This window comes from Anser brachyrhynchus, assembly GCF_964034855.1.
Source record: "Anser brachyrhynchus genome assembly, chromosome: 2".
NCBI lineage: Eukaryota > Metazoa > Chordata > Aves > Anseriformes > Anatidae > Anser > Anser brachyrhynchus.
In genome coordinates this window covers 153,299,009-153,313,067 of record NC_137695.1, presented here as the reverse complement: position 1 = coordinate 153,313,067, position 14,059 = coordinate 153,299,009, and the positions used below count along the sequence as shown (strand labels likewise).

Sequence of the window (14,059 nt, the reverse complement as noted above, 5' to 3'; positions counted from 1 at the left end):
TTCTTAAAACAAAGCTAAGTGATACCTGGTATTATTCCACTCTCAAAACAATTATTTGATAGGCAGGAACCAAATTTTAAAGCACATGACTAAAGACAAAACTGTTCATAAATACACCCAAGCTAGCTTTTGCAACTCAGTCTGTGATTCTGTTTCATTTGATAATGATAAATCCCTTTTTCTCTCACTGAGTTTGAACCTAGAATCTTCTAATTGATTGTCAGTTCTTCACAGAAACCTTGGTGAGCAGGAAGAAAATATTTCTCCCGTTTCCCCTTACTGTTACCTGGTTTCTCATAAAAGAAATAATCAGTGTTATACCAGAAGAAAGCATTCAAAAATATCAGGGAAAAAACAAAACAAACAAACAACAAAAAAAACACAGAACTTAGAGCTCCAAATATGTACATAGCTAAACAACAAAACATTTAGCTGTCCAGACAACTTCTATTTTTCTCTGGAACTATTTTCAGTTATGTAAAAACATTAGTTGAACTTGAGTTTTTTGGGGGCGTTATTGTTGTTATTGTTTTCCTTCAGAAATGATCCTTAAGACTTTCAGTTAACAGTGGGTTTTCAACATTCTTTGTGTTATTCACAGATTTTTAAAAGGAAGAACATAAAGAAACAGCGACTGCAGATGACAAGGAAGGAGCTTGACTTTCATTAATTTTTTTTTGGTTGGATGGCTGGTTTTACGATTCTCCACTTTCCAAAACCTCTTGTATAGACTAAACTATTTTATGCCTCAGCGAGTAACATTTTTTTAATAAAATCTATTTGGGGACATTTTTCCGACCTGTTTGGCTATAATTCCACTAAAACAGCAATGGACACCTGTCCAGGAGACTTCCATAATTCTTTATGTTTACTGAATATTTCCTTACACTCTCATTCACAAGAATTGTGCTCAGGCCACCACTATTGATTTCCTTCCATAACCTTAACCTCCTCTTACCTTGTCTCCTGTAGACGTATGTAGCTGGCTCTTTGAGTAAAACCTGACAGCTGTGCCCTTGCAGGCCATGTAAACATATCTGCGTATCAGGGTAAAAAAGGCATCTTATTGCTGAAGGCTTGATTTCCAGTGTAACAACTGTACACGTCTGGTTCTTTGAACATGCTGTGAGGTGAAACATGAAGAGACAGAGCAAACAAAATGTGTTCTCAAAGTGTTTTGTATGACATTTATGAGATGCTTAAAAGAAAGGTTTCACAACAGGTCAAGCAACAAGGATATGACTTAATTCTAAAGTATAGCAATGGGAGATAAAATGTCCCCATAATTCCCAAACATTTTCCAAAATAGCCAGAGGTTATATCGGCTTTAAAATCAAGCATTGCTGCAAGAGAACTGCTTTCATGGGTTTTAAGGGAAGAAAAAAATCTTCTAATAAAGTACTGAGAATCTCAACTGAATTCTTACTGTCTCCAGGGAGCCCCCAGTGAAGGTTTCAGGATAGGAAAAATGACCCTCTTGCTCAACCTACCTTGTACTTTGTTACTGGAAAAGGAAAAACAAAAGTTACACTGCTCACCCTTATAAGATGAGGACCATTTACTGCAGAATGTGATATTATGAGGATGATCTTCACAGAACTATCTTCTGTACTACATGGGAGCAATAACTTGACTTTTTCTTGTTTCTATCCTTCTGCGGTATTTGAGGATTTGACATTTATAAAAAACTAAAACACTCTGCTCTCTAGCCAAACTCCTGATTAAAGAAACTCCCTTTGTTGTTTCTACAGTCCAACCCGTGCTTCATCCCAGCTCTCAGTTAAAATGCCCTCACACACTATAGCTACAAGTTACTTTATATAATGGTAGATGGTTCTACCATCTGCCTCACTCCTGTGTCCAGTTACACAATAGTATCCCTTAACTATTCTTTAAAAAATAATGGCATCACCCCTTAAATCATTTGCTATTGTATTCTCCAAATTGCCCAGTGCCTGAAGAAGAGCTCTCTGTGCCAAAGAGGTGTCAAAATCATCCAATCACTGTATGGCATTTTATGTTTATTGTAACTTTCATTAGATAAACTGTTTAAGTTCCTACTCTAAAATTCAAAACCACTTTGACGGTCTTTAAAATAAGTAAAATGAGTATTTCTGTGTTGGTAGGGGGTTGAGGGGAAAGAGGGGTAAGGGAGGAAATATTCTTAGTGTTCCATTCTCATTACCCAAAATGCTCTGTAAAGCTATGGTGATCTGTTTCTTACCAGATAGACAAAAGTCTTTGGCAGTGGCAAAGTCATTGGATATATCCCTGCTTACTTGCACAACTTCAAAGTTGGAGATAGATGAATCCATGAGAACAGAGGTTGCGTTTAAGGATTGCCATATATCCAAATACTCTGTAAAATTAATTGTATAAAGAATAATAACTAGAAAATAAATAAAATAAAATAAAATAAAATAAATAAATAACAGAGGAAAATAATATAGAAGTAAAAGCACTGGGAAGTTCTCCAGTGAGCGATTTTCACCTTTCATTGCACCAACAGGGAATAAAATAAATATAAAATTAAATGGCTTCCGATTGACTAGATGGTCCTGTCAAATTTGCAGAAGTAATGTACAGTTAGGTTTACAAAGGTATTCAGTTACTAAGGAGGTAAACTGGGAGCAGTTCTGTCCAGGACTTATGCATGCAATTCCCAGTGATTTACATAAAAGGTATCTGATCAAAACTTACAGGTATAATTACGTTAAAGGGCACAGGTCCTAATGCTGCCACACAAGTGCCAGAGCAGGCACAGCACCTAACTCCTTTGAAAGCAAGTGGACATTCTGCATGTGACGGGGCACTACCAGAACGCCAAGCAGACATCCAAACCTATATCTAAAACAGGAGCTTGTGTCCTAAGGTAGTCTCAGTCCTGATCACCTACAAGGTAGGTGCCTACATCTTAGTTAATTACACAAGACTCCTTTTATTGTGAGGAGGAACAGGTAGTTTTAGGATACAATAGCTCCATCCTGGTTTAGATGTCCATGATGTCTGTAGAGGGAACCTCACTTTAATAGCTGAACAGAGATGTCTATGTTGCCTGTATACATCTACACTCAAACAACAAGTCCTGACCTTACAGACTAAGTGAAAATAAGACAAGAGTTTTTGCAAATGTTATAGTTCATCTTTTCTTCCTTTACAAATGATCAGCAAAACTCCCAGAGAAGAACATGCAATTTTCACAGATTTACAGGGGTTTCTTTTTAAAGCCACAAGGATTATTTTGATCATTTTAGTTTGATTTCCTAGACGGTTAAATTAAATTCTATGAACTGTTCTAATGTCACATAACAGCTACATAATTAAAATTTCATTCCATTTCATGTAGATACATTTATATACACATGTATATATATACACAGACATGCATATTCACAAATACACATGTACATATACATATATATGTGAACATATAGATTGACACTAGTATTCTTCAAATTCATCATATTCTGACTCACAATGAATTTCAAAAAAAAAAAAGACAAACTTTTTCTCATACAAAAACACATAAAATTATCTGCAGGCTGTCAATTTTGTACACACAAGTCAAAAAAAAAAATTAAAAGAAAGCTCAGAAAAGAAAGTGTCTTTACTTATTTAGTTCCTCTCATTTCAATGTATTTTAAAAGCCAAAGGACCCTAAAGTGTCCTGCTGAGTCCTAAACAGGAGGTTGGCGTTACCCTCTGTGTAATTGTAGGGTGAGGACAGAGCTTAGTCAGCTGCTACCTTGCTATTCTTGGTGAGCAGACCTTGTCCTGTTGCTTCAGTTCATTTACCACACAGATGCAAAAGTTACGATGGTTCATTTCATTAAAGATTTCTTTTAGTCCTGTGAGAAACGGGTACCTTGCAAAGTTTCCTTCCTCTCCTCACAGAGACAGATGTTACCATACCACTCAACACTAAATCTGAAGCTGGGGTCTGAGATTAGAATGGAATGGAATGGTTCAGGTGGAAGGGACCTTCAGAGATCACCAAGTCCAACTGTCTGACCACTTCAGGGCTAACAAAAAGTTAAAGCTTATTAACAAAGTCATTGTCCAAATGCCTCTTGAACACTGGCAGGCATGGGGCATCAACCACCTCACTAGGAAGCCTGTGCCAGAGCCTGACCACTCTCATGGTAATGATTATTTTCCTGATAACCTGAACCTCCCCTGGCTCAGCTTGGCTGTTCCACATGTCCTGTTATCAGCTACAAGGGAGCACCTCCCTCTGCACTTCCCTCCTCAGGAGTTGTGGGGAGCACTGAGGTCACCTCTCAGCCTCCTTTTCTCCTGACTAGACAACCCAAACGTCCTTGGCCTCTCCTCAGAGGGCATCTTCCAGCCCTCTTACCAGCTTTTTTTTTTTACCCTCTGGATGTTTTCAAGGACCTTACTACCCTCTTTATTGTGGAGCCCAGAACTGCACACAATATTCGAGGTGAAGTTGAGCCAATGCTAAATATAGCAGGAGAATCGCTTCTTTTGACTAGCTGGCTATGCTGTGCTTCATGCATCCTAAGATGTGGCTTGCCCTCTTACTCACACCATCAGGGCTGTGGCATGGACTCCCTGCAACTTGGAAATCCTGGTGTTGACATACTTTTCCAGCTGATGAGAACCAAGACCGAAAACAGACCCCAGAGAAGCCGGGCTGTATCGTTTCTTGAGCAAATAGGCAGAGAATAAGAAGGAGTAAATTAGATTTGGAAAATATTTTGTTCCAAATAATTCATGAAAACACAGGGGAACTGCCACAAACTAGGGCTCTACACTGATGCTATAACTCTTTGCTTTTGCAAGAAAAATCCTTCCCGAGGTAGTGTAAGCCTGAAGTAGTAAGGAGGCAATGACCCTGCAGTCAGAGCTTGACTGGTGCAACAGACCTACTGCATTTAATTATTTTATTCCTCTACGATAATTGACTAGTCCATGCTCAAGAACAGAGCGGTTTTAATCACGTGGAAATTACTACATTCCATATTGTCAGTGGGTTCCCTGTTTTAAAACACGTTGAGTGACCCATTTTCTGAAAAAAAAAAAGAACATGATTATCCATACAACAAATTATGTTTTTACATAAGAGCAATGTTGCAATCTTGCATGTTGTACAATACTAATAATCAAGGTCCTACTGCTGGAACAAGCAAACTCTCTAGGTTCAGACAGAAGGCTTCATATTACTGATTTTGGTTCCTTGGGAAAAACAAATAAATAAATAAAAATCTGGATTTCTTTGAAAATCAGCAAGCCTGGGTGCATCAGTGGTTTTGGAAGATATTTCAACAGACTAACTCTGATCCCATAGCTTCCCTGACTCACCAAATGACCTTAGATAATGTTATGTAATCTTAGTATGCCTCAATTTGCCCATATGTCAAACATTCAGAAGCATTCTTTCTAAGCTAAATTTATATTTCCTGCTTCTGTGTTAAAATATTTTTATTTTATCCCTTTATGTGGGATAGAGCCAAATTAATAACATTTATTTTAAACGTACATAAAGACACAATGACCACTTTCCAGCCCATGCTAGACACAGATCAGTGATTGTTCATGATGTGAACATCAATAGATCATTCACTCATACCTAAAATGTAATTTCCTTTGCTTATTCTTTGCCCTGAATCTCACAGGGGCGACCCTTGCAACCTCCTACTATCCATGCGAGCTTTCTATTCATTTGCACTCTTGCTCCTGGAGGGAGCACTCATAATCTCAGACCAGATTCATACTGATGACTTCTAGCGTTGCCCCTTTCCAATCTTCTGCCCCACTGACCCCAGATGCAGATAAATGCGGAAAGACTAATGCTTGTTTTGATGATAGAGCAGGGCTCTTTGATCTAGAGCCATCCATGGCACCACCGGGGGCAGATACTTGTTGCAAGAAGACATTTTACCCATCGGTTGTTTCCTTCCTCCCTTTCCCCCATCTAGCAGCAGATACAGCAGTGCCCACAGGCCATGCACACCCACTTCATTATGTGGACAAAACAGAGCTTTTCACACAGCTGACCTAAACTTGCCTCATATAGAAGCTGCTTTCACAAGGCATACAGCTTCAGTCTGGCACTGCCGTACTGAAAATGCATAATGCACCTGATGGGCTGGAACACATTTCTGGTTTATATATAGGTTCAGCTCTGCCCTTCCAAACCACATTTTGGCAATTGCTTTGATTGGATAATTGCAGTACTCTGAATCCAGCCAGCCCTGTAACTTTTATTGCAGAATTATAAATGTCCCATAAAGAGAACTTCTCTCTTCCAGATGTTCTTGTTTGGATAGGCAAGGTTTAAGACTGGATTTGCAAAAGGACTCACACTGGTCTTACTCTCTCCCCACTCAAGTCAGAGGATCACAAGACTGAAATAGAGTTCCTGGGGGCACAGAGTCCAGCCTCCCACTGTCACAAGCAATTACATTGCAAAATCCCCTTCATAAAGTCAGAAAAAGTTTCATCACTGACTGAAGTGAAGGCAAAAAAGGGTTAGTTCTCAGTTTGCTGGAAAATCTGACATTTCATACAAGGAAACAGAGATACAGAAGTGCAATAATATAAGTTAAATTTAGAAGAAAATTCATGAACGTGAGGAGATACATAAGTCAGACTAGGTTAACATGAAGTTAAGGAGGTACATAAATCAGATCTTTGGGTCTACTACGCCTGATTTATTTTTGAAGATAAATTCTGATCTTAATTCTGAAGTTTGTGAGCCATATTTAATAGCTCGGACTTAAGTCAAAAACATGCTCACAGACTGAACTCAGTGCTTTATATCCTTAGAATTCAGAGGGTTTATTTTCCAGTGAAGGCTGCTACCCTGTCTGTTTAGCAACAATCTCTAGAAACCGTGCATTGCCAACTCAGAGTGGACCTGCAGACAACATAATTTTAACATATAGTTGCTTCCCATTTTTGTCAGTCCACTGAGATTTGAATAATTCAAAAGGAGTCATTTTCTTAAAACTACCGCATAATAACTATAATCACACTTCAGACAAACATGTTCTGAACTAACAAATGAGTTATTTATGGCCTTTAGAGGCAAGCAATTGTGCTATGCCGATGTGAAATGCAAACTTTCTCCCTCCTTCGGTACTGCCAATTATAGCAAGTGGTATAGAACAGTAATATAATAATATAACTGTACCAGATATTTATCTAGGTTTAAAATAAACTGTTTAAAAAGGTTAAAATCCTCTTAGTTACGAACAATAAAATCAAATTTAAGACCAAAGACAGAATAATTCTACACCAGAGTTCCAATATGCTATACATAGGCACAACAGACCAGTTTCTAGGAATGGATGAAAAAGGCTGTCTGTGTTTCAACACCAAAGACCCCTCTGATACATCCCCAATATTGTGGGGAAAACAGGAAAACAAATAATGCTATTAATCATCATCAATATCAATACTTATTAGAGAAAAAAAAAAAAAAAAAAAGAGAGAGATTTCTTAGAGTCTCCTAGGCAAGACACAAGTTTCTGGGCAAGGTAGTCCAGTACAAGGCTCTCCACCTTAACTGCAAGTAGCTTTCAGATGTTAATCCAAAGAATAATATTCATCTTTGAAGCTTTCAGACTGCTCCAGAGCTCTGCTTCTCTAGGCAGCAGTTTGTCACAAGTCTACTTGTGGTCTCAAGAAAGCCACAGGGAAAACAAAAGAATGGAAATCTGTTGTCCTAAACCCTCCAAGCTTTCCACTGTCCTCTGTCACCTCAGAGATTGGTATGGAGCTTCAGGGAGAGTCCAGCTCAGCTGACCGCATGCTACAGCACCTGTACTACTGTGAGCATCCCTGTTGAGACTGGAAATACCGTATGTGCTGAGATACCCTGATGGGAAATTTATTGTCATGTGGGAAAATCCTGTAGCCACCGTTCAGTCCTGCATCAAGGGAATTATGATAATCATCAAGGGATCACAGAAGGAAGAAACAGAAAGGACCTAACAGATCATGACATCCATATGCCTTGGTGGTTTCTCAACGAATTACTTAATTTGGGCGGAGTGGAAACTGAGCCCATATGATCCCTCCACAGGTTTCGGTATACATTCTCCGGTCACGTGCAGAGATCAACGGTCATAATCTAGTAGCAGATGCCAGATCTAAGAAAAGTAGCCCTATCCGATTTAAAACTGAAGAATCTGAAGACACGGTCATTAAAGTTTAGATAAAATCTGATAATAAAGTACAAAAGCAAAAATTATACAACAGTCCCATTCCTCCCTTCTGCATACTCATGAATATTTGCAGACTCTTCATTTTAAGGACAAGTAATTTTCTAAAAATCCAGGTAAGAAGGTTCACAGACCCTTTTACTTCTTTCAGTCATAGTTATAAAGACATAAATTTCTTCAGCTCAAACACCTCTGCCAAAGTTGTTTGAACAATAGTACTATACGACTGTAGGATACCAAGTAATATAGGATTTATCTAAAAAAAATAATAATTCTTATCTTTCTGTATCTTCAACTGACTGCAGAAAGTTCCATCTCACATCTAATTATGAGACCTGGCTATTTTGTCATTTACTATAACATTTCTCCATATTCACAGAACTCAGCAGATTTCTTACATACTAGCATCAGTAAACCAAGACTGCAGCATGACTATCTTAGCATTTTCAGCATGGGCAATCTTAAAATAACAGCTGTCCTCCAATCTTTAAAGGTCACAGATCATACCTGAAACTAGTCACAGATGGTTCCATACTCACTGTCATCACAGCACATTAGCTTCTTTAGGGGAAAAAATGTTCCAAATGTAACAAGTAGGACTTTCCCAGCATGCTCAATATATGTATTTTTCAAGCATTATTTCTCAGCTAACAGAAACTGTGCAGTAATCACCACACAAGAGCCAGAGCATGCTCTGCTCCATATGATACAGAAATCAAAGTATACAAAACAAAAATTTATTATTTAGTTAAATATAACACATTCTGTTAGATATACTACAGATTAATGATGAATGTGACTTGGAGAGTTCATCCTGATATCAGAAACAGTATTGCAAGAAGACAGGCAAAGGATGAGGAAGCAATAACAAAAAAATCAGGCAAAAGGCACAAACCAAACCTCAGTGTACACCTCGCCTGCCTCCTGGCAGATAGCACTGACTTGCAGGCATGACTTTTGGGCCATAAACATTTCTTCTAAGGAGTGTTCTCTAGCCTGGCTATTCAAGGGAAAAGATGGAGAATTTTGACAGGTTTTTTTTTTGTTTGTTTGTTTGTTTGTTTTTAAATCTAAGAATGACACTTCAACACCTCCAGGGCAAGGAGATTCTACTGGCTCTCCAGAGATGCTCAAATTTGAAGTGACATCCTTCCATAAGGGTAGAAATGGAGAAACTGATATTCAACAATATTGCCTCTGGTGGGATATCCAGAATTCCTCAAAATACCTTCTTGCAGATACATAAGCCAGCAAACCACCAAAGTAAAGACAGAAAAGGAGCCAATAGTCCTATTAATTTGAGCTAGAAAAGCTGAGGCATATGTGAATGTGAGAGAGACCTTTTTTCAGGATGAGTGTTAAAACAGCTTTTCTGTACAATTACTAAGTGAAGGTCCTAGCCAGTTTTCAGATAGATCTAAAAGACAACTTGATGAAAGACAGCTTGATCCAAGATGCAAGTCTGCCCATTTCTCCAGCCTGTTGAGGTCCCTCTGAATGCTAGCACACCCATCTGGTCTGAAAGCCATGCTTTCCAGTCTTTTATCATCTGAAAACTCATTGCAAGTTGACTCTAACCCATTGTCCAGGTCATTACTGAAGATATTAAACAATATTAGCCCCAGGCTTTATTAGCCAGAGGTATAAAAGTGACTGCCCTTCAGCTGAATTTTGTGCCACCGATCACAACTTTGTACCCGGCAGTTCATCCAGTATTTAGTCTACCTCATTGTCCACTTATCTAGTCCCTACTTCACCCATTTTTCCAGGAGAATGTTATGTGAGGTTGCATTGACAGCCTTGCTGAAGTCAAGATCAAGAGCATCCACTGCTCTCCCTTCATCCACTTAGACACTCACCTGATCATAGAAGATGATCTGGTTGGTCAGGCATGATCTACCTCTCATAAAACCACACTGACTACTCCCAAGCACCTTCCTATTTTTCACTTATCTGGAAATAGTTTCCAGGATCTGTTGCTCTATGACCTTCCCAGGGACTGAGGTGAGGCTAACTGGCCTATAATTCACTGGGTACTCCTTGCCCTTCTTGAAAACAGGAGTTTGCTTTTCTCCTGGCCTCAGGAATCTCTCCCCATCACCAGGATTTTTCAAAGAGAGTGGCCTCCCAATGACATCAACCAGCTCCATCAGCACGCTTGGATTCATCCCATCAGGCCCAAGGGGCTTGTATGTCCAGCTTGTTCCCTAACCTGATCTTACCCCCCTAAGGGTAACTCCTCCTTGCTTCAGTCTTTCCCCCTGGTCTCCGCCTGGGATTGCTGAAGCTTGGACTTACCAGGAAAGACTGATGTTAAGAAGAAACCAAGTACTTCACCCTTTTCCATATTCCTTGCCTTCAGATCCCATTCAACATCAGACCTGCATTCTTCCTATTCTTTACACTGCCCATAATACTTGTAGAATCCCTTCTTGATAAGGCTGTTCCCATTGTTCTATGCTCTTACATGCCTTTAACCCTCTGTCAAGAAGAAAGACGAATAAAACAAGTGAAGCATGTACTTCCCATGAGACTGAAAATGAGCCTGCTAATTTGGGTTTCTTCATAACATGTCAGACACTGAAAACACGGCAGATTTGGAATGGAGGAGTGCTCTGTACCCCGACTCCAAATGTGGGGAAGCAAAGTGCTGGAAACTCTGTCCTGAGCACTGCAAGTTGGATACCAAGAAAGTGAGGTAGCCAAATGCATTAACTGTCCTTCAAAATATAGGCTTTACCTGGGTTTCAGTAAACTTGGACTCTACATCAGATACAACATTAACTTAGATATTTCACAGAACCTTCTGGTAAAGTATTCAAATTTAAGTATCTTTCTGATCTTTTGATGGAAAGTTTTCTCTATATATATATGGTTTAATGCACACGCAAAACATACACACAAGAATGTCATTGGACAATGATATTTTCTTACACTCATCATCTGGCTACCACACTCACAGGGACAGTAACAGGGACAGCCACCTGCCTCTTCATGAAAGGCTCTATTGACTTGGGTGGTTACACAGACTTTTGCAAACCACAGACTTCACAAGTTGCTTTGTATTTGGAAAGATGACCTGGAAATGGGTGTAGGAGAAAGGTTTTTACTAAGGGTAAGATGAATACCTAACTTGTTGTGGCTAAGTTCTGGACAGCCTCAAGTGAAAATCAGATAACAGATAAGGCTTAATTTCCTTTAGTGTTACTTAGATCACTATTTTCCTGCTTAAGCACATAAGAAAAACACAAAAGTAAAATCACAAAATGTGTACTAACCAGAGTGGGAGGAACAAGGCTTTAGTAAAGCAGGTTTCTTTTTTTCCCCCAATTTGCAAAGGAATAGAATTGTCCACCCTACATGCTACCCTACTAGCTTTTCCCAGCATTTCTCACACACAAAAAAAGCTTTCTGCCTACTTATAAGAATAGGGGTATTCCTTTTACTACATTAAAGTGATCGTTATAAAAGCAGAAATTCTACTAACAAATACAAATTGTCTGAACACGAACATAACTGGTAATCATAGATAAGATGATAAAATAGTCAATAATAAATTCTGAACTTGATGTTGAAAATGCTTTGCAAATATTAACCACCTCCTGCAAGCCCTGTTGCAGCTGGTTTAAGGAAAAAGAGAAAAACAAGAGAATTAGCAAATTAAAATATTTGTTCATGATAAACAGGTAATTAAGGGCAGAGATGGATGAGACTCTGCAATTTCAGTCTAACCCAAAGATTAAATCAAGTTGTATAATGACTAGTCAACCTGCTTCCTTTCTGTTAAACATAGCATTTAGTAGACATGCTGTGTATTTATGGAAAGGATGCATCAGGGAAGCGTGTAGCTCTTGACAATTTGCATATGTTTTTAGGGTGCAATAAACACACAGCCCTGAAAGAGAGCGGTTAAGTTTCATTTATTAAGAGGATCCACCCACTTTTAAAATAACACATGCAAGTATCATAAGATGTACTGCAAGACTGAAATAAGTTTTCTTCCTCATAAAAAAGACAGTACCATAGCAATTTACAGCATCTCTTCAAAAGTGGGACCCAACACATATATGAAATACAACATTTCTTGTTACCCAGTTCTGAATAAACTTTGAGATAATATTCTCACCCTTGTGCAAAACTGTAAACAAGGACTAGAATTTATCATTCTTCTACATCAATTCTAAAGTGGTGCAAGCCTGCCTTAATTTCTGGAGGAATTTTTCCTGTCATCCTCTTGGTTTTTAAACAAAAAGTTTTAAAGGAGAAAACTAGATTCACTAATTTTGTCTTTGCATCTCTACTGCAATTGTTTGCATTAATCTGAAAACTCATTGTCACTCCTTCACATTCAGGAAAATCTTCAGCACATATTTACAGCAATTTCTGGCAATTTGTCTAATCTGGCATCCTGCCCTTGCCATCCTGGCAAGCACCAGATGCTTCAGGGAAAGTGTTAGAAACCCCACAGCAGTTGACAATAACGCAATAACCAGCTTTTTAGGAGGTTTCCCTTGACAGAGCTTTTCTTCACTGGCCACTGAACTACAGTGTGAACACACACATCCATTGAAAGTCATGTGACATCTGCACCTATAAATGACAAATTTCTTTGCCAATCCTGCCAAATATTTTGGCTTAGTGACCTTATGGCAGTGACCTTGAGATATATTAAACCAGCAGTCAGGCTGGAAAAAATTCTTCCCTATAAATGATACATGACTAATAAAAAGAATACATACAGCACCTGAATGAATAAACTCATGGGAAAAACAACCACCACTTCATTATAGCGTGATTTTTTAGGAAAATGTACAAAATAGAGGATGCATCCAGTGTTTTTTTTGACTTAATACAGGAATACACTTACCACTTTCTGGCCTGAAAGGTAAACTAACAGGTGGACACAGGTTAGGGATGGTGTTCGTCAAATCAACTAAAAGTAAAAAACACAAAATATATGAACAAAATTGCACTTGAAGGTTTAAAATGTAATCAATACCTCAGTATTCCCCATATCATTTCCGAGATATGAATGTTGCATCTTCTCACCGTAAGCACCAAGAATAAGAATCTGAGCCTTTTCTGCTATCTAACACTTTTTGTTTATACGTGAAATCAGACATCCCCCAATTTATATATTTATAAACATTCCTACAAACACTTTACAAAATGCAGTTATTTATGAATAACTCATTTCAGTAGTTTTGCTTTTTTTTCCATGCCCTACTCTGTATTCGGTTTCTTGAATCGGAAGAGACATGATATTTTCTGTTTCCTGATTAGCAAACTGGAATTTCTCAAAAGGAGAATTAGGAACAAGGCAGTTTCCAGCAGGAAACTTTTCAAATTAAAATTCAAATAATCATTCATATTTTCCACATATGAAGCTTCTCAGTTGCTAACATTTCCCTTAAACCTTTTGCAATCTTAAATAACAAATAATACCTTGCCCTCATGCAATCATATTATGCAAAACACTTCAACTAATTAAATGAGTTATAAATCCTCTACTATTACCATCCAACAGATGCTGAAGATGAATCTGATTTTTTGTTTCCTTCTTCCACTTTGTATTGTCCATGCATGCAACCAATATAAATGTCTAAATGCTCATGATTTTTACCACTCTCATTGACATTAGGATCCTGGATATAGCCCTAATTCTTCACTATCTCTTTAAAATGCTACCATACATTCACCATTTATTGGACTGCAACCATGACTATACATACCTAGACAAATTGCTCATGAGCAGAGCTGCACACATGTAAACATAACATATTATAAAATGCAGAGACAAGCACTTTCCTACAAGCAGAAGATGGGGACTAAAACTAAAGACCCCACCTCATAATAACTTCCCACTA

The 14,059-nt window shown here is 38.3% G+C and overlaps 1 protein-coding gene across 2 annotated transcripts in view; it reads right to left on the bottom strand.

Moving 5' to 3' along the window:
- The window catches only part of TG (thyroglobulin), a 167,409-nt gene that overhangs the window by 78,879 nt on the left and 74,471 nt on the right, over positions 1–14,059 (bottom strand). For both annotated transcript variants that reach the window (XM_080582061.1, XM_080582060.1), the window contains 3 exons: positions 13,060–13,125; positions 2,225–2,359; positions 959–1,123 (listed from right to left, as the gene is read on the bottom strand). In XM_080582061.1, the coding sequence (XP_080438187.1) occupies positions 959–1,123; positions 2,225–2,359; positions 13,060–13,125 (366 nt within the window). The remainder of the gene's footprint in view (positions 1–958; positions 1,124–2,224; positions 2,360–13,059; positions 13,126–14,059) is intronic.